The sequence below is a fragment of the Denticeps clupeoides genome, chromosome 9 (assembly GCF_900700375.1).
Source record: "Denticeps clupeoides chromosome 9, fDenClu1.1, whole genome shotgun sequence".
Lineage (NCBI taxonomy): Eukaryota > Metazoa > Chordata > Actinopteri > Clupeiformes > Denticipitidae > Denticeps > Denticeps clupeoides.
Window position 1 is genome coordinate 8,919,231 of NC_041715.1, and position 20,931 is coordinate 8,940,161.

The 20,931-nt window shown below is 42.1% G+C and overlaps 1 protein-coding gene across 1 annotated transcript in view; it reads left to right on the forward strand.

Moving 5' to 3' along the window:
• Positions 1–20,931, forward strand: part of ttn.2 (titin, tandem duplicate 2) — a 151,736-nt gene that overhangs the window by 1,751 nt on the left and 129,054 nt on the right. Inside the window, exons 6-36 of the mRNA XM_028991330.1 lie at positions 261–512; positions 713–778; positions 885–1,143; positions 1,235–1,307; positions 1,599–1,817; positions 1,909–2,051; positions 2,193–2,344; positions 2,852–3,082; positions 3,165–3,409; positions 3,573–3,829; positions 3,917–4,081; positions 4,181–4,349; positions 4,433–6,135; positions 6,222–6,503; positions 6,620–6,886; positions 6,974–7,246; positions 7,335–7,598; positions 7,696–7,956; positions 8,109–8,369; positions 8,460–8,723; positions 8,813–9,073; positions 9,155–9,415; positions 9,501–9,761; positions 9,849–9,990; positions 10,081–10,249; positions 10,967–11,198; positions 11,290–11,574; positions 11,990–12,115; positions 12,199–12,393; positions 12,625–13,008; positions 15,827–15,868. Coding sequence (XP_028847163.1) covers positions 261–512; positions 713–778; positions 885–1,143; positions 1,235–1,307; positions 1,599–1,817; positions 1,909–2,051; positions 2,193–2,344; positions 2,852–3,082; positions 3,165–3,409; positions 3,573–3,829; positions 3,917–4,081; positions 4,181–4,349; positions 4,433–6,135; positions 6,222–6,503; positions 6,620–6,886; positions 6,974–7,246; positions 7,335–7,598; positions 7,696–7,956; positions 8,109–8,369; positions 8,460–8,723; positions 8,813–9,073; positions 9,155–9,415; positions 9,501–9,761; positions 9,849–9,990; positions 10,081–10,249; positions 10,967–11,198; positions 11,290–11,574; positions 11,990–12,115; positions 12,199–12,393; positions 12,625–13,008; positions 15,827–15,868 — 8,164 coding nt within the window. The remainder of the gene's footprint in view (positions 1–260; positions 513–712; positions 779–884; positions 1,144–1,234; positions 1,308–1,598; positions 1,818–1,908; positions 2,052–2,192; positions 2,345–2,851; positions 3,083–3,164; positions 3,410–3,572; positions 3,830–3,916; positions 4,082–4,180; positions 4,350–4,432; positions 6,136–6,221; positions 6,504–6,619; positions 6,887–6,973; positions 7,247–7,334; positions 7,599–7,695; positions 7,957–8,108; positions 8,370–8,459; positions 8,724–8,812; positions 9,074–9,154; positions 9,416–9,500; positions 9,762–9,848; positions 9,991–10,080; positions 10,250–10,966; positions 11,199–11,289; positions 11,575–11,989; positions 12,116–12,198; positions 12,394–12,624; positions 13,009–15,826; positions 15,869–20,931) is intronic.

Sequence of the window (20,931 nt, forward strand, 5' to 3'; positions counted from 1 at the left end):
TTAGAAATGCTGTGATATGAACACCGGGTTGCTCTAAAGTGCCCTATTTAATCAAGACAATTAATCACCCATTTAATCAAAAGACCGTTAAAACACTAACAAGCACTACCATCCCTATCCTGCGCTACCTTCCATGACCCTTACAACATCACCCTTCACCCTTGGATGACTTTGCCCTTCACTCTTTGGATGAATTAAAGCAAATGAAGGTTTCGTTTTTCTAGCCCGTGACAGTAATGCCTTTTTCTTGGGTTGGTCAGGTTTCAATAGCAGGTTCTGCTATTGCCACACTGCAGAAAGAGTTCTCGTCCACGTCTGGCGCACAAAAGATCATCAAGCCAGTCAAGCCCCCGACACATAAGATTCAGGAGACGAGAGCGACACCTGAGCCAAATGCATCTCCCTTTAGGGACACCAGTGAACGATATCAAACGCACTTCGACACACAGTTGCAAAGAGAGATAGGTGCTTCGTTCACAGGCGGCATGGAGTATGCCGAATGGGACACTCAGGTTTGTTTGGAGTGCAAACTATTGCCCAAATAACACCTTCGAATCTTCATCCCCCAGACCTCACCCTCTTTCTTAAAGACCTGCCACCTCTGTCCTCTGATGCTCAGTGACTGCCTCTCGTTTGCACTGTCCTTTAGAATAACCACGAACCACAAGTATTCCTCCGTCTGTGCGCTTAAACCTGAACCCTTTTTTGACAGGTTGTTGACACTGCAGCAATCCCCTCTCCTGCCCGAGAGCAAGTAATGCCCCCCACACTTCTGGCTGTACGTATTTTAGCCCTCTATTTCTTTTAGTTTCTTTTTTTTCCCCCTCTGCACGCTCTGTGCTGTGTGGGGACGAAGATGAATGAGCAATTCCTTCTGTTTTCAGGGCTTGAAGAACATGACCGTCACCGAGGGAGAATCGGTGACCCTGGAGTGCCAGATTTCGGGTCACCCCACACCCAGCATTATGTGGTTTAGAGAAGACTACAAAATTGAGAGCTCCATCGACTTCCAAGTTACATACGAGAGTGGATACGCGCGTCTGATGATTCGCGAGGCCTTTGCTGAGGACAGTGGACGCTTCACCTGTACCGCCACCAGTGAAGCTGGCACAATCAGCACTTCCTGCTTCCTGCTTGTCAAAGGTACCGCATGGAAGCACAGAAATATTAGATCTAACTATCTAACATAAATTCATGTTGAGTTCATTAACAGAGGGTTTGCTTTGCTGTTTAGTTTCAGAGGAGATCGAGAGCCGGGAGGACTTGACGGTCATCTCTGAACAAGTTGTTGCTGCCGAGCAGAAACGGTAATTTCATCTGTATATCTCAGATCCAACATTTACAGCATTTATCAGACGCCCTTATCCTGAGTGACTTACAAGGGACAGACCCCCCCTTGGAGCAGCATAGGGTTAAGTGTCTTGCTCAGGGACACAATGGTAGTAAGTGGGATTTGAACCTGGGTCTTCTGGTTCATAAGCGAGTGTGTTACCCACTAGTCCACTGAGCTATACCACCACATATATAATGTGTGCAGAAGTGCAAGCTTGTCAACAGTGTAACAATAAACGTCGCAAAAATTGTTTTATGCTCTTCAGCATCGTAACTGAAGCGAGAGAAGACACAGTCTCTGAAGTGAGTGCCGTGTCCGAGACTGTGGACATGGCGACAGCCGCTGCTCCCTTCTTTATTAAGAAGCCTATTGTGCAAAAGCTGGTGGAGGGTGGGAGTGTTGTGTTTGAGTGCCAGATTGGAGGCAGTCCCAAACCCCACATTTACTGGAAAAAGGCCGGTGTGCCGCTTACTACCGGATACAGGTATGCACTTTGAATTAAGTAACCAACAATTCAACCGTTTCATCGATTATAGAAGAGTTAACACGAAGTGACTCGTTTTTTTTCAACTCAGATACAGAGTGGCCTACAATAAGGAAACTGGCCTGTGCAAGTTGGAGATCTCCATGACATTTGCCGATGATGCTGGAGAGTACACCATCTTCGCAAGAAATCAGCTTGGTGAAGTTTCTGCCTCCACCAATCTGCTTGAGGAAGGTTAGTATTAAAGTTTTAAGACTGATTGTGGAAGTGTGAGATGTAATTTAGATTTTAGTCCATTCAGTAAATTATAAAGTGGTTGGCTCAGATAAATTTGGTGTTTAAATTTGGAGTCTAATTTGCCATTTTAATTTGCAGGAGAATACGAAGCCTACATGAAACAATTTGATGTAACTTATAAGACAGAAGTTACAACAATGGTGGAGGAACCCAGAATTGGAGATATTCCTCCTGTTGTTGTGAGTCAATATGAACTAGAACAGAAGAGAAAAGCCTTCATCTCTGTGCAGGTAAAAAATATTTCTAACTCCATATTTTAACTGTCTAGAGCAAAGTCTTGATGTTTTAAAAGCCTGCTAAGCACATGCTTAACTTCAATAAATCCAATCAAAAGAAAGAAAGAAAGTGAAGTGATTGTCATTGTGAAACACTGCAGCCCAGCACACGGTGCAGACTATGAAAATGTGTCCTCTGCCCTTAACCCATCCCCCTTGGTGAGCAGTGGGCAGCCATGACAGGCGCCCGGGGAGCAGTGTGTGGGGACGGTGCTTTGCTCGGTGGCACCTCTGGGGTGCCATTAAGGGTCGAGCTTTCTTACCCTCTAGGACACCAATGTCCCCACCAGGCCACCACTGCCCAAAAGAATACTTATGTACATCATATAGATGAATATGCATTTAACCTCAATGTAATATTTATATCATCCTTATAATTGATACATTATACATATATTAGTACATTTATGAAAAACTCAAGAAGAGCTGAAATGTGTTAACTTGAAATATTATTATTTGAAGGAATTCCAGATATCTGCTTTCGAGGAAAGGATCATTCATGAAATTGAATTCCGGATCCTCAAGATTACCTATCAGGTGCTGGTGACCGAGGACGGGGAAGAGATGGTTATGAATGTAGCTGAACATGAAGCCAAACAGCCCACCTTTGACACACCAGTTAAGAATTACAGAATCATGGAGGGAATGGGTGTTACTTTCCACTGCAAGATGGCAGGACATCCAATACCCAAGGTAATTAACCTTTTAATCAGTTGCTGTTTGTGTGTCAGTTTTTGTTCTGATATTTATCTCTAATTTGTTTGATTTTAAAAAGATTGCATGGTACAAAGATGGCAACCGTATCCGACATGGAGGACGCTACCAGATGGAGTTCCTTCAGGATGGAAGGGCCAGTTTGCGTCTGCCTGTAGTGCTGCCAGAGGATGAGGGTGTCTACACTGCATTTGCCTGCAACATGAAGGGTAACTCTGTGAGCTCAGGGAAGCTGTATGTGGAGCCCTCGACCCCTGCTGGAGCTCAGCTTCAGTACCCTCAGCCAGATGCACTTAAAAGAATCCGGTATGTTTATTAGAAGAGATTTTGGTGAAATGCATGGACTAGTGTGGACATTTTATCTTAAAAGTCTAAATGTATTTGAGTCAGTATTGAGTGTGAAATCCAGGCAGTATTTGAATTCCAGATGATTTTTCTTTACCAAAAAAATGTTTTGCCTTGGTTTCAGATCAACATCACCACGTTCTACTAGCTATTCTCCAGGACGTTCTCCAAGTTTCTCTCCTGGACGTTCCCCTAGCTTCTCTCCTGGTCGGTCTCCAGGACGCAGGCTGGACGACACTGATGAAAGTCAGCTGGAAAGGTTGTACAAGCCTGTGTTCGTAATGAAGCCATCCTCCTTTAGGTGCTCTGAGGGACAGACTGCCAGATTTGACCTAAAGGTTGTTGGTAGACCCATGCCAGACACTTTCTGGTTCCACAATGGTAAGTAACATGTATTCAAAACGACCTTCTTTATTTGAGAACAAAAACTATGTTCTTTGTACTTGAAAATTGTCTTGTGTTTAACAGGACAGCAAGTGGTGAATGATTACACCCACAAGATAGTTGTGAAAGAAGATGGAACTCAGTCAATGATCGTGGTTCCAGCCATGCCTGGTGATTCTGGTGAATGGACAGTTGTAGCACAGAACAGAGCTGGAAAATCTACTGTTACCATGACTCTATCAGTTGATGGTAATGAATGTTTAAAGTATTAATAATAGTATAGATTACATATCTATTTCAATGTATAAAAGTATATACAATTATGATAATTATTTTTGTCATTTATAGCTAAAGAAAATTTGGTAAGACCACAGTTTATTGAAAAACTGAGAAACATCAGTGTGAAGGAGGGTACTCTGGTTGAGTTGGCGGTTAAGGCCATTGGAAACCCACTTCCTGATATTGTCTGGCTTAAAAACAGTGACATAATCTCTCCTCACAAGTATCCACATATTAAGTAAGTCATCTGTTTTTGGACATCCAATCATTTTCTGTGTCATATTTGGCTTAAACTGATAAAAAAACTAAAATTTCCCACAGGATTGAGGGTACCAAAGGAGAGGCAAATTTCAAGATTCCCACAGCAGGAGGATCTGACAGTGCCTGGTACACAGCTACTGCCATAAACAAAGCTGGGAGAGATACTACACGCTGCAGGGTCAATGTTGAAGTTGAGTTCAGTGAACCCGAGCCAGAGCGAAGACTTATTATTCCAAAAGGAACCTACAAGGCCAAGGAAATTGCTGCTCCAGAGCTGGAGCCTCTGCATCTTCGTTATGGTCAAGAACAGTGGGAGGAGGGTGACCTCTATGACAAGGAAAAGCAGCAGAAGCCACACTTCAAAAAGAAGCTTACCTCCGTCAGGCTTAAGCGTTTTGGACCCGTGCACTTTGAGTGCAGGTTGACCCCTATCGGAGACCCTAATATGGTTGTTGAGTGGCTGCATGATGGCAAACCTCTGGCTGCTGCAAACAGGCTGCGCATGGTTAATGAATTTGGCTACTGTAGCCTTGACTATGAAGCGGCATACTCCAGAGACAGTGGTGTCATTACATGTCGGGCCACTAACAAATTTGGTGTTGACCAGACCTCTGCAACCCTCATTGTGAAGGATGAGAAGGGTCTGGTTGAGGAAACCCAGTTACCTGAAGGCAGGAAAGGAGTGCAAAGGATGGATGAAATGGAGCGAATTGCTCATGAAGGAGCTTTAGCTGGAGTGACAGTAGATGACACCACTGAAAAAATCAAACCAGAGATTGTTTTACTGCCTGAACCTGTAGAGGTGCTGGAAGGAGACATTGCTCGGTTCCGTTGTAGGGTGACCGGTTATCCTGTCCCTAAGGTCAACTGGTATCTCAATGGTCAGCTGATTCGTAAAAGCAAAAGGTTTAGACTTCGGTACGATGGCATTTACTACCTTGAGATAACAGATATTAAGTCCTATGATTCTGGAGAGGTCAGAATTTTGGCGGAGAACCCGGAAGGTGTGGCTGAATACTCTGTGAAGCTGGAGATCAAACAGAAGGAGGACTTCAGGTCAATTCTGAGACGTGCTCCCGAGGTTAAAGCTCCAGAACCTGTTCTTGCTGCTGAACATGGCAGAGTGCCATTTGAGGTTATGAAGGTTGACAAACCTTCTGCAGTTTCTCAAGAAAAAGAAGTTGTGAAACTGAGGAGGGCTGAAAGAGTGGTCCATGACATATCTACAGAGGAGACTGAGGAGCTGAGAAGCAAATTTAAGCGCAGAACAGAAGAGGGCTATTATGAGGCCATTACAGCTGTTGAGCTCAAATCTCGCAAAAAGGACGAGTCCTATGAAGACATGCTTAAGAAAAGGAAAGACGAACTTCTTCATTGGACAAAGGAGATTTCTGAAGATGAGAAGAAAAAAGAAACCGAACCAGGCAAAGTGACCATTCCTACCATCAGACCTGAGAAAATAGCACTCTCCCCCAGCATGGAAGCACCAAAGATTCTAGAGCGCATCCAAAGCAAGACCGTATCTCCATCAGACGAAGTGCGTTTCCGTGTCCGAGTTATTGGGAAACCAGAACCGGAATGTCAGTGGTTCAAGAATGGCATATTGCTTGAGAAATCAGACAGAATTTACTGGTACTGGCCTGAAGACCATGTCTGTGAATTAGTAATCCGTGATGTGCAAGCTGAAGATTCTGCCAGCATCATGGTTAAGGCTATCAACATTGCTGGAGAGACCTCTAGTCATGCGTTTTTGTTGGTTCAAGGTATAGTGTCTTGTAATGAAATATTTTAATATCACTGTAATGTATATGTCTTTGCATGCTGACTGGCGTTTTGATATTTATTTTAGCCAAACAAGTCGTGTCTTTCACACAAGTTCTGGAAGATGCTTATGCCAAAGAGAAGGACACCATGGTGACGTTTGAGTGTGAAACAAATGAGCCTTTTGTGAAGGTCAAATGGCTGAAGAACAATGCCGAGATCTTCTCTGGTGACAAATACAGAATGCACTCTGACAGAAAAGTGCATTTCCTTTCTGTTTTGATTATTGGTATGAAGGATGATGCAGAATACAGCTGTGTTGTTGCTGATGATGAGCATGTACGTACTTCTGCAAGACTCAATGTGGAAGGTGCGTACTTAAGATTTGCTATATTTTTATAGCAATATGTATATTTGGCAATTGCCATTTTTCTGCGGTAATTCTTCATCTGTAACTTTGTGTGTGTTGAATTGTGTGCTGTGCAGGAGCTCCATTGGAAATGCTGAAGAAACTGGAGAATATTGAAGTCCCGGAAACATATGCTGGGGAGTTTGAGTGTGAAGTGTCACGAGAAGATGCTGAGGGCACCTGGTACTTCGAGAACAAAGAGATCACTCCCAGTCTGAAATATGTTGTCTCGTCCCGCCGTGGACGCCACAGTTTGTCTGTAAAAGATGTCAAGAAAGAAGACCAGGGAAAATACACTTTCAAAGTAGGCGACCTCAGCACAAGTGCCTCGCTGAAGATGAAACGTGAGTGCGGACTTTCATAATCAGTTATGGCAAGATCAATGCAGAACGAATGGAATAATTTATTGTCCAACCCTTTTCTTCTTCTAGTGCGGCCTGTTACTCTCATGCAAGGTCTCTCAGATTTAACAGTCTGTGAGGGAGATATTGCCCAACTTGAAGTTCGCTTCTCTCAGGAAAATGTAGAAGGGACATGGATGAAAAATGGCCAGCCCATTTCTGCTACCGACAGGGTCCACATTGTCATTGACAAGGTTGTCCATAAACTCCTTGTTGAAAATGTTAACCGAGATGATGCTGGAATGTACTCGTTTGTCGTACCTGCTCAAGACATTTCTACCACTGGGAAACTTTCAGTTCAGAGTAAGTTCATTTTCACAGACTTCTTTGCATACAATACAAGTTATAAAAAATGGGTTCATAGTATTGATATGTTTCGTTTCTGTCACAGCTATTGGCATTTTGACTCCACTAAAGGATATTAACTCAATTGAAGGCACCAAGGCTGTGCTGGAGACAAAAATCTCTGCAGCAGATGTTAGTTCAGTAAAATGGTACCACAATGACAAGCTGGTGGACCCCAGTGACAGGATCCAGATGGTTGCAAAGGGAACCAAACAGCGCCTGGTCTTCAACAGGACCTTTGCTTCTGATGAAGGCCAATATAAGTTTGTTGTTGGCAAGGTTGATACAAGCTGTCAAGTGACAATCGAAAGTAAGCCCAGAAATATTGTGAAATTAACAGAATAGAAGTTCTACCACCATGCTTCAAACCCGGAATTAAATGACTCTTGCTGTTTATTTATTTACAGAAATTAGCATTGTGAAGCATATGGAAGACCGTGTGTGCACAGAGACCCAGAATGTTACATTTGAAGTGGAGCTATCTCATCCTGGCATTGATGCTGTATGGTCCTTGAAAAACCAGCAACTCAAAGCTGGTCCAAAATACAAAATGGAGGCTAAGGGGAAGCATTACAGCCTCACTGTCATCAACACCATGAAGGATGAGGAAGGAGAATACACATTCGCTGCTGGTGAAAAAACGTCACACGCAAAACTCAGTGTTTCAGGTAGGAATTCCATCCTTCTTCAAATCTTCTTGAGTTTTTTGCTTTGGCATTTGGGGGTCATTGCCTTGTTTTTGGGGTCATCTTATAAACTCTCACTGCTCCTTTTCACTAGCATTAAATATAGCATTTCCTGATTTTACTTTTTGCACTAGGTGGTGCCATTAACAGGCCTCTTCGGGATGTAACAGTAGCAGAATCACAGACTGCTGAGCTTGAATGTGAGGTGGCCAATCCCACAGCTGAGGGCAAGTGGCTGAAGGATGGCCAACCTGTTGACTTTAGTGACAACATCAGGAGTGAAATCGATGGTGCTGTGAGACGTCTTGTGATCGTAATATCTAGACCACAAGATATCGGGGAATATACGTATCAAGTTGCAAACTCCAAGACATCAGCCAACCTCAGAGTTGAAGGTAAAACGTGTATCCATATTTCTGCATGACATATTAACCCGTTCATATTAACCTTTTTGACCATTTTTACATTTCTAAAATCTGAAATAGCTGTGAAAGTCAAGAAGACTTTGAAGAATCTGACTGTCACCGAAACCCAAGAAGCTGTATTTAGCCTTGAGCTTACCCATTCAGATGTCAAAGGCTCCCAATGGACTAAAAACGGAGTAGAGATTCAGACGGGTGATAAATGTGAAATTATAGTGGATGGCATGGTTCACTCTTTGAAGATCAAGAACTGTACAACTCAAGATGAATCCGTTTATGCATTCAAACTCGGAAAGCTCTCGGCCAATGCAAGACTGAATGTTGAGAGTACGTATAGGATTTCTGTAATTTCAAGGATAGTTATTTACTTTTTATTCACTACAGTGTTTGATTTTACAACCTTCATGATTTTGCAGCCATAAAAATTGTGAAGAAGCCCAAAGATGTCACCACATTATTAAATGGCACTGCATCCTTTGAGCTAAGCCTGTCCCATGATGATGTCCCAGTGACATGGATGTTTAATAACATGGAGCTCAAGCCAAGTGAAAACTGCCAGATGATGTCTGAGAGGAAAGCACATAAACTTGTCATCCAAAATGTTGACACACACCATGATGGCGAATACACTGCTGTGGTTGGACATTTGCAGTGCAGTGCCTACTTACATGTTGAATGTGAGTATTTATCTAATTCTGCTTTTGGGTTTTGCTACCTTGGTTGTCCTTAATGAACAACTTTCCATTCTGTAAATGCAGCTTTGCGAGTAACAAAACCCATGAAGAGCATAGAAGTCCCTGAGACTCACGTCGCAACTTTCGAGTGCGAAGTGTCACATTTCAATGTCCCGTCCACATGGCTAAAGAACGGCGTGGAGATTGAGATGAGTGAGAAATTCAGGATTGTGGTGCAGGGCAAGCTGCACCAACTCAAGATCATGAACACCAGCAGAGAGGACTCTTCAGAATACACGTTTATCTGTGGAAATGACAGAGTCTCTGCCACTCTAACAGTTAATCGTAAGTTCTGCAAAGTTCCCTTCCAAGGTACCACTAAAAAAAGTTGAAATAGTACTAATGTATTTATTTATCTATTTTTCACCAGCCATCCTCATCACTTCCATGCTTAAAGATCTCAATGCTCAGGAGAAGGACACAATTACTTTTGAAGTTAATGTGAACTATGAAGGGATCACTTACAAATGGCTGAAGAATGGTGTGGAAATCCGTTCAACAGATCGATGCCAGACAAAGAGCAAACAGCTCACACATTCGCTTACCATCCGGAACGTGCACTTTGGGGATGCTGCTGATTATAAGTTTGTTGCTGGATCTGCTCAAACATCTGCAAACCTTTACGTTGATGGTAATTTATTGCATTTAGAGTCTGTTTGTGATTAAGATGTTTTCTTGGTTATGCAAGCTTTTGACCCAGTTGGTTCTGCTCTTTTAGCTCGTGTTATTGAATTCACAAAGCACATCAAAGACATTAAGATAACGGAAAAGAAGAAAGCTATTTTTGAATGCGAAGTTTCTGAGCCCAACATCCAGGTGATGTGGATGAAAGATGGACAGGAACTTGAAATATCAGAGAGGTATCTCCTTTGCACACTTAAAAATACTGTGTCATATTTTCATAATTTCATTTATTACAATATATTTCACCTTTACCTTCCTTTCACTAGATACAAAGTGTCTACAGAAAGATTCCTTCACCGGCTGATGATTCAGACGGTGCGCATGTCAGATGCTGGCGAGTATTCTGTGGTTGCTGGTTCGAGTGTTTCAAAGGCCAGTTTAACGGTGGAGGGTCGTGATGTCCGGATCTCTGAGCCAGTTGAAAAAGAAATTACGGTGAGTGTTTTCTCAAACTGTCTAGTACCAAATATATTTCTGTTTTGTAAGATGTAAACAAAAAGGAATGCAATGATTTACATATCTCATAAACACGTATTTACCTTTTAAACTGTTTTAAATATATTTATAGTATATTGTGATAAGGGATTCAGACAATGAGACGATCTACTAACTTTGATGGCAGCAAAGCATCTCCAAAAAGTTGGAACCTGGGCCATGTTCATAACTGATTACCATTCCTTTTTTTACATTTACATGTAAAATGTTTACATGTTTCATAGGCGAGTGTGTTATCCACTAGGCTACTACCACCCTACACCCTTTTTTTTATAAACAACCCATAAACATAAACCCAAAAGTGAGGAGACCAGTTGCTGGGGTTATGGGATACGAATGTTGTTCCTGTCTTATATGGAACTGTGTACCATATTTGGTATTTCTGTGGTTCTAAACAAAATACTCGAAAAAATTGATTATTCATGATTGGCCCAAATTTTAAATGAGTTGCAAAATGTTCCTCCATCTGAATTGTTTTAATACCACTTAGTACCACCATGTTGCTGTCATCAGATTAAAAATGTGCCATTTTTTCATGAACTAGAAACACTTTTCTTTATACTACGGTAGATGAAATATGAGTTTGTGAAATCTTCAAATGATTGCACAACCAAATACGGTGGATGAAATGACAATAAAACCATCTCTTTAAAACAGATTGTTGAGAAACAGAGAGCTACGCTGGAATTTGAGGTCAATGAGGATGAAATTGAAGGCCGCTGGCTGAAGAACGGAGTTGAAATCCAGTTTGCAGTTGAGGACAGATTTAGCTATGCTGTTATTAGAAAAATCCACCGTCTGACAATCACCGAGACCTACAGAAGTGATGCTGGAGAATATACTTTTATTGCTGGCAAGAACAGAAGTGTGGTCACTTTACACGTCAACAGTGAGTACAATTTCTGTTCTGTTTTATATGATTATAAAAGTAATGCTCTCAGCAAGCATAGATCATCATCATTGTCAAAATTATGTTCTAGTTCCTGAACCTCCTGTCATCATCAAACACATGGAGGCCCTCTCTGTTGAGTCTGGAAAGCCCGCCCGCTTTACCGTGGAAGTAAAGGGCATCCCCCAGCCTCAGGTGATGTGGTACAAGAACTCGCAAGCCCTGTCCCCTGGGTTCAAGTGCAAATTCCTCACACATGAAGATCAGCACACCCTGCTGCTCATTGAGGTCTTCCCAGAAGATGCAGCTCTTTACAACTGTGAGGCTGTAAATGACTTTGGAAAGGCGACCAGCTCTGCTACTCTAACTGTGGAAGGTAATGTAAAAGCAACAGAGGTTTTGGTTTCTGATGTATGCATATTAGTGAAAATCAGACAGAGAGGGTCATTATAAGGGCAGAGGTGGCCTAGCGGTTAGGGAAGTGGCCCCGTAATCAGAAGGTAGCCGGTTCAAATCCCAATCCGCCAAGGTGCCACTGAGGTGCCACTGATCAAAGCACCGTCTCCACACACTGTTCCCCGGGCGCCTGTCATGGCTGCCCACTAAGGGAGATGGGTTAAAAGCAGAGAAGCAATTATAAGTAGTATAATAAAGTATAAAAAAAGGAAATAATAAATAAACAAATTAATTAATATAAGCTGCTTCTCCCAGTCATTTAAAGCTGACCTTTAATAGAATCCATTTCAATGTACATTTTGCCAAAATAATTACTTCAATAACTATTTTTCCAGTTCCAGAGGTGGTTTCCCCTGACACTGGAGCACCCCTCTCTCCTCCTATAGTACTTTCCCCAATTAGAAATGCTGTCGTTAAAGAGGGTGAATCTGCGAGATTCCAGTGCCGTGTTTCTGGAGAAGGTATGCCTTTCCTCATTAAAAGCGACTTATTTTATTCATGTAAAAATGCAATTGTGATTAATTATGTTGATTATGCTCCAAAGATCTGACTATCACCTGGTACTGCAAGGACAAGGAGATCAAGCAGTCAGACTTCTTCCGAATGTCTCAGTTTGACGACACGTGCCAGTTGGAGATTGCCCGAGTTTATGCCGAGGATGAGGGGGAATACATGTGCGCTGCACGCAACTCTACAGGAATGGTGTCCTGCTCAGCAGTATTGACTCTCCAGGGTGAGTGTCTCGTCCGCTGCTCATCATTTTTCTCTGTAGTATAGTTTCCATAATTTATATTCCTCTTTCATCAACTGGATTATTTCAACTGCGTTATTTTCTTTCATAACATTCCATATTAGTGCGACACACACAGCGGCTATTCGATTCACAGAATATTTTTTTATTGATGGAATTATTAAAAAACTTAAATCCGTAAAAAAAAAAAAAAATGAATAGTGGGATACTTCCTTACAGGGCAAAAACAAACGCAAGACACTCTATGTGAAAGGCTTGTCTCGTCAAGTCTTTCCACAAGCATTTCAAGTGCTAAGAAGGAGCCAATTGGCCAAGCGCCGACTTTCATTGAGCCCATTGTGAGCTGTGTGGTGGCCAGTGGGGATGTGGCCAGATTTCATGCTCATGTGTGTGGCATGCCAACGCCCGACATCAACTGGTACCATGAGCAGGAGCTTATAAAGCCCACTAAAAACATTGTCTTTCATTTCGATGAAATGACAAACACTGCTACACTTATCATTGTCGATGCTTTCTCTGAGCATGCTGGAAAGTACACTTGCAAAGCGACCAGTATCGCTGGGGAGGCGGTTTGCACAGCAACCCTTGCAGTAACCAGAGAAGGTAATTTGACCTAGATTGTTCAAGTTTTAGTAACACACCATTATTAATTTTTTATCCCTCATATTTCCTCCCCAAAGTCCCTTCAAAACACACACTGACAGATTCCTTATTCCCTTTTACTAATGTCACAGTGAATCTAACTCTGTTATTCATTACTTTACGTGAAGTCTCACAATGACCTTTCTGCAAGTCATCACAACTCTAAATGCTGCCCTTTCTTTGACGTGCTCCTAATTTTTTATCACGTTTACTCTCTGTACTGTTCTTGGGTGCTTTCCTTTTATTTCCAGAATTTTCTTCATTCTATATTATTTACTCTTTTGAACTTCTTAGAAACGTTGAAACGTACTGATGAGCATATTGGGGATATAGAAGGGACCATCTGTCCTACCAGGCCAGTCGATCCCCCTATTTACACAAAGAGTGAGCCACACGTAGAAGTTGACGAATCAAAGGACGATTTTACAAGCAGTTTCTCTGCTTATGTACCTAAGAAGAGCAATTTGAAGGGTTTTGCCAAAGATGATTCTTTACCAACCTTAAGGGATTTCATGCCGATTGCTACTCACCATGAAATAAATTCAAAAATAGACCAACCCGAGGCAAAGCTGACTGAGAGTGACCCTATCTTGGAGTCATTATGTAAGATGAAAATTCCTTTGGCATCAAAAGAGCAAAATGAGAAAATGAACAAGGATACTACACCGTGTGAGGACAAACAAAGGCACGTTCTCTCAAAAGAGCCTTCAGCCGATACCCAACAAATGGAGGTTGTACAGAGTGCTCATATGTTTCAACCCAGTGCCACTGCTTTGGAAACGTCTTCCTTTATAACTAAGGACACAAGAAAGGTTGAACAACCAATAAGTACTTTTGAGAGGTCCTGTGGTGGTATGACTGGAGGTCAAGGAGAAAAACATTTTTCAAAACCTGTACAACACGAGAAAGCCACTTTTAAGTATCTTATGGGACCAGACACTTCAGTAGATACTCCAAATTTCCCAGAAGAAGTTCTATCAAAGCTAAGCTTACCGGGCAGTAGCCACTTTTCAGAAGGAGAAAAAACTTCATCCCTGAGAAGTTTAAATGTCCAACAGAAACCTACTTTACCACGACTCGATGTTAATCTTTCTAAGACTTCACTCGATTCTTTTTCACAAGTTGCAGAAATTCAGATGGAACAGTTAAACGATGATGTGCCTGAGAGAACAAAGGTTTTTGAAAGCAAAGCGATCAGCACATCATCCCTGAAAGCTCCTCAGGTTCAGAAACCAGAAAACATTAAAAAGACCTTGACAGGCCTTCCGTCTGGTGAGCAAGTGGGCTCTGAAATGCACCTTAAACGAACATTTCTAAAAGATGACCCCCATCCGCCTTCTAAGCAGTCTACTATACAGATCTCTACACCAGTTATAAAGAGAGAGATTCATCAAAAAATCCCCTCTTCTGATATTTATGACAAAAGTTTAACAATCGAAGCTAAAGACACTTTCCCAACTATAACTGCTGAGCCTGCCTCACCCTCTTATAGGGCATCGGAGGTGAAAACGAGTGTGTATTCATCTTCAGCAGCTTTAGATATTTCAGCGGTGTCTAGCTCCATATCTGTTACAGAACCTGAAGAGTTCAAAGGAGATCGAATGTCTGGGAATTCAGCTTCCACGTTAAATAAGATCGCCCCCTTGGCTCCAGGTGTTCATCATGTGGACATGCGTTCAAAAGAAATCCCATCAAAGACTTCCTCAGCAGAAACTGCATATGAAAGGTCAGGAGACATTCTGCAGCAGAAGTCTGACGCAATACCTCCTGGTCCTATTTTAATGAAGAACCTGAGTGATCTTAACGTGAAAACCAGCAAGATGGCTCAGTTCACATGTGCGTTTGAGGAACAGTCTTTCACCGGAGCTGTGTGGTACCATAACGGCATCAGACTTGTAAATACCGAAAGAATAAAGCTGGCACAAACTGAAGGGATTCTCTCACTTACTATACGGAATGTCCAGCCAGAAGATTGCGGAGAGATTTGCTGCCTTGTGATGAATAGCCGAGGAAAGAAAAGTGTGCGTGCGAATCTTCTGGTGGAAGGTGGATATTGGTCCAAAATGTATTAGTCATAGATGCAATCAATACTTCATCCTCATCATTACCATCACTAATATTAGTCATATTGATTTCACCAATTTCTTTACTTTATTCTTTATTCTTGTCCCTGAAGATGAACCTGACACAGAAGATATGTCATGGTTAATTGGTAAAGATCCAAAAACAGATGAGAGTTCTAAAGTTTCTCTTAAATATGTCCATGCTGAGGACTATTCTACCCCTGAGTCAAGAGAAACTTTGCATATGGAGGCACATGATTCTTCCACTGACTTGGTATCCGGTGAAAAAATGGACAATGACACCTGTCCTAGATTCATTGAGAAGTTATCCCACACAGTGTACGGCAAACCGGGGGAGAGCGTGTCACTGTCATGTGTTGTGGACATCCGTACTCCCTCTACGGATGTCACATGGCTGCACAATGGCATTGTTATTGAGGAGGTCCCTTCGTGTGACCTTGAACGAGATGGAGGAGTGTGCAGGTTACACGTACACAACTTTGGTCCCGGAAAAGAGGGCATTTACACCTGCAAGATAAATAACAAGGCCGGAGATGCTTTATGCAGCACCAAACTCTTAGTGCCAGGTTGGCGAATGCATGTTCTTTGAAAAGCCATTCAGATCTTTCACTCTTTCATTTGTCACATTGCAAAGTGTTCTCAGAGCTTACATGCACGTGTGGAACGTAATTGATAGATTTTTTTTCCTATTGCAGTGCGAGAAAAGATGGAAGTGAAGGTCGAAGAGGAACTTAAAGGTAAGACAAACAAAATTTTCTCTTTTCAATTTTTTCTCCAGAGGATGTGTAGGATGTTATTATATTATCATGACAACTGACTATATGTGCTGCATGCTAAGCAATTGGGTCATCGGATAGGCAAAAAAAATGACACTTTATTGGTTATAACTGTATGTTTGGAATTGTTGATGTTTCTACACAGCAAGCAATTTGACTGTTAAATGCTTGCTTTTCAGCAGTTATTGCACAATGGGATTTTGCATCTTTATTTTTTTCTTAAAGCATGAGAAATATTTCCTATTTACTTGGATAAATACAAAGGTGCAGGATTTTTTTTAAGTTTCCAGAGGACAGGAAATTAGTTCTTAAAAGATATGGAAATAGCCACATCTTTTAATTGCTTATTATATTTCTTGCATCTGGAACTCCTTCCTGCAAATATTTCTTAGACTGGCTTGCAGATAGCGGTATGTGATTAATGTTGTTTGCTTTTTAAATAACATGGTTATACCCATAAACTATATTAGTTCGAATAAACGCCTTCTCATACAAATCTAGAGCTGCTTTGACTATACATTGGAAGCTGAAGTATCTGTAATAACCTGCATCCAAAGGATTAGAAAGGGCGTTTATTCATCTTTCTGCAAGTCAGGTAAGGAATATTTTAGTATAGACACTGTACATCTTGAAGGGGAGTTTATTTTCTATACAGATCAGTTTTATTTGGAAGTACTTGCTTTTTAAGAAATTTATGCTTCGAAGAAATGTCCACAGAAGAAGGAACAAAACCTCAAGCAATTTTCGTGTCAGAATCTTTAATAAAGAATCACGTCTTGCGTTTATTCGAACAAATATGGTGAGTGAATTTGTTTTTTATGGCTTTGTGACTTGTTGCATGTTTAATATTTATTAATATTCAATTTTAAATATATTTAATTTCATTTTGAAGTCGGCAGGCAATGTATTGAACATGTTTTCCCTTCTTTTTCAGAATTGTTTTTTAATGAAGGAACCGAATACATGGAAAACAGAAGGCCGCTACGTGATGCTTTTTCAGACACTGAAGAATGTTTAGGTCATGGTCTTGTATCAGCAAATAGGTGTTCTAGTAGGACGTCATCCATAGCTTCATGGACTGAAAATATCAAGCCATCTTTTACCAAAAAGCTAAAATTCCAGTCTGTTTTGGAGGGTGAGCCGGCATCTTTTCGATGTAAGTTGGTGGCTTTTCCAGCACCAACTATTTTGTGGTTTCACAACAACAGGCAAATTCAAAAGGAGCACCGGCGTAAAATAAATACGGAGAGTCGCATGCACACACACATGACGAGTTTAATAATAGACAGCATAAAAGAAAAAGATTCAGGCAGTTATAAAGTAATGGCTATAAATACAGAGGGGTCTGCTGAGTCCACTGCATCCCTTCTAGTATCTTTAAGGGAAGAGCAGGACGCTAATTATTTGAGCTTTGTTAGGCGGTCAGCAAAAACGCATGCAAGTTTGGATTCTTTGGTGGAACAAAGGAAAGACAGAAAATTTCGAGTAGACCTGCGATGTGTGGGGTCTCCGTTTGATAAAATGTCTCAAAAGGGTATGATAAGATCCCAAAATCTCCTGTTCCGCAGTGTGTACTTCAGAACCTCGTCTCCATCAAAGGTACCAGAGAACCAGGCACTTGAAACCGCATCTGAAAGGGCCCGCTCGCCACCCCCTATGTTTGAGCGACCTGAAAGGTTTAACGATCGCTACAGTGACATATACTGTGACAGGTTCATGGGGCATGATAGATTGAGTGACCGGTTCAGTGACAAATTCAGTGACCGCTGTAGTGACCGATACAGTGACAGATTTAGTGATACCGACAGCCTTCATGGGGAAGTTAAAGCCAAACTAAACCTTTTACAAAAAGCGGTTAAGAAAAAGAAGAGGCTCTCTATTTCAACTATGTCTTCATCAGAGTTCGACCTGGAGTCCGTTGCAAGTGAGCCCAGCTACGCGGACTATATCGAGAGACACAGGGGCAAACCGGCCACGTTTCCTGAGTTGCAGCACTCTGTACGCCCCAGCAGTCAGGGAGACAGTGGTCCAGGTAAATATTCAGCTGAATTTCAGAACAGATTGGAAAGAATTACTGGCCTTGGCCCGCAAGTTTTGGAATCGGTGCAGCCCCGTCAAAGACATTCCTTTGAGCCTCAATCTAGATCAAGGGCAATCCAGTTAATGAGAGGAGAGCTTCAAGCAGAGGAGGTTAGAGGAGAGGAACCTGGAGCAGACAACGTGCCACTCAGAGATAAAGGAGCCGTCTTGCACGAAAATCTGCAGAAGGATGTGGAGTTTGATATTTTGGTGAGTAAAGATCAAGAGAGTTTAGAGCAGTGGAGCGAGGAAGAAAAAATAAAAGAAAAAGAGCCTTATGTTTTGGAATGGCTTGAATTAGGAGAATCAGCAAAGCAAAGCGTTGCTACCAGAGAAATGAAAACTTGTGAAGAATTTGAAGAGCCTGCAGCATCGATGAAGGCAAAGTTTCTCACTGAAACTGTTCCACAGAGGGATGAGAAACAGTCTAGGCATCAAATGCATGTCAAAAGTACTTCGAAAGAGAATATTTATTGTGAAAAGGTGGAGAGCAAAGGTACAGAGCTTGAAGACGAATGCCATACTGTTGGGATGAGGACTTGGCAACAGGATACACAGAAAGATCAGCCTGAACAAGCTGATCAGCTTGACTGGTCTCAAGAGAAAAGTATTCAAACGAAGAAATCTGTGGGCCTTTATCTTTCTGATAAAGGAGCGGTAAAGGCCAGAAAGACTGAAGTTGAAGAGTCGTCTTTAAAAAAGACGTCAAGATCCTCTTTCAAAGAAAAACGCCAGAGTGAACATTTGACCAGAGGTGAGTTACATTTATCCAAGGAAAACATCAACGAATTGAAGAATGAGAGCCAACCTTTTGTGAGTGAAGAAGAGGCCCTAGCTCAACGAATCATGAAATGGCAACAAGATGTCCTTACTGAGCAAGAGGCAGCTGCTGGATTAGAACCTGTTTGGGTTGGTGACGAATGCTCACCGTACATGACCGAGAAAGCCGGTTCACTTGGCGATGCAGGCCAGACTGCTCAGGAATCAACTGCAGACCAGGAGATGCTAGCTGTGCGAAGCACCGCCGCTTTAAAGACCTCAGAGCAAAGCTTCCCCAGAGATTCAGACCGTGGTGATCACCAAGGAGGGTCACCAGTGAAAATCAAGCAGAGAGAAGTGTGTCAGGAGGAAAGTGAAAAGTTGCAAGCGGGAAGCGAGTACTTTGTAAGTGAAGAAGAAGCCCTTGCTCAGCGCATACTAAAATGGCAACAGGATATTCTCTCTGAACAAGAAGAAACAGCTGAACTAGAATCAAATTGGGAACCAGCACAAACCTTAGTGAAAACGATGGAGGAAGATCCTTATTCTAAAGCACATACAATTTCGAGAAGGGCAAGAGAAGCATCAGGTTCCCAGGCTTCTCGTGGAGAGACAGCTGACCTGACAGTTGAAGAAAAGACTCTGCCTTTGAAATATGAAGGGGACGATGTCATAAAAAGAAAGAGGCAGACCTTACTGGAGGAGAAGCAGCTTGTATGTGAAACTAGTTTAAAGGAGGAAGACACAATTCAAGCATCACCACTAGCTAAGGAGAAGGGTGATTTGGAAAACCACTCTAAGCCTGTCTTTATAAAGCAGTTGAAGTCGTTAAAGGTGAGAAAAGGTCAAATTACTGAATTTAAGTGCAGTTTCCAGGGAAATCCACAGCCAACAGTTGCTTGGTTTAAAGACGATCAACCAATTATTAGAGACCCTGATTATCATATTCACACTAAAGTAAAAGAGTCAGTGCTAACTTTGTACTATCCCACAAGTGACCATCAGGGCACCTTTTATTGTGTCATAGCAAATAAAGTTGGAAAATCTACTTGTTCTTGCACACTCACAGTATTTGACGATGATCAAACTACTTGGGCAAATATCCCACAGGATGTCAAAGTAACGGCTGTTTCACAACTGGATGAGCAGCACATGCTGGAAGAAGAACTTGAGTCATACATGGTTCCAAAAACCAATCCGAATGACAAATTCACACTGCAGGTCCCTCAGGCTGTCGTTCATATTCCACGAACCTCCGATTCATCAACTCATGCTTCCGCTTCTCCAGTGGAAATTAGGATTACTGCACCGACACCACTGCCAGAGATGAGTGACGAAACCAAAGATGAATTTGAAACAATTGCAAAGGCCTCAGAGTCTTCGGCCGATGAAAGTTCTTCGCAGACTATGAAGCACAAATTCACGTTTTCTTTTGACGATGTGGGTGAAGCCCCCCATGTACTAAGAGAATTAGAGAACATCAGCTGCTCAGAAGGTCAGACTGCTGTACTTGAGTGCTTGATAAAAGGTGAACCATGTCCTACTGCCACATGGTTTCATGATGACGTGCCATTGGGCACTAGCGTTGGGAAGTACACATTTGAAAAGCAGGAAGCCGTATACAGGCTTTACATTGAGGATTTTTCTTACTTTGATAGTGGGACGTACAAGTGTTGCGCCAGCAACAAGCTTGGACAAGTTGAAAGCGTGGCTGACATATCATTTGATGCGGCAGTTTCTTCAGAGTTGCCATATTCCCCTCTTGATGCAGCAAAAGTGAGAGCACAGCCAGAGATCTGTGGGTCGTTTCCATATTTAACAGATTTTGCTCAGACAAAGGCCATAGTAGCGGCAAAAGATGCAATGAACTCAGGTATGGATAAAGAACAAGGTGTTTATGAACCGAATGTCACTTCGTCTAAACTCTCCCCAACTGGAGAAATCACGGACACTTATGTTGCAGCCACAGAAGGTGTCAGTAATGAGCCTCTGACTGTTAGTCCTGAAACCGATTCCACTCAGATGCCAAAATTGCAAGACACAGGAAGCTCTAATATTGTTCAAAGCATTCGACCAAAAGTGCCGGCAACAAAACAAGTACTCGCCACAGATGCCACTGGGTTAACAGGCTGTGGATTGCAATCATCTGCTTCAGATGTTAAAGTATCTAAGTTAAAGAAGGCATT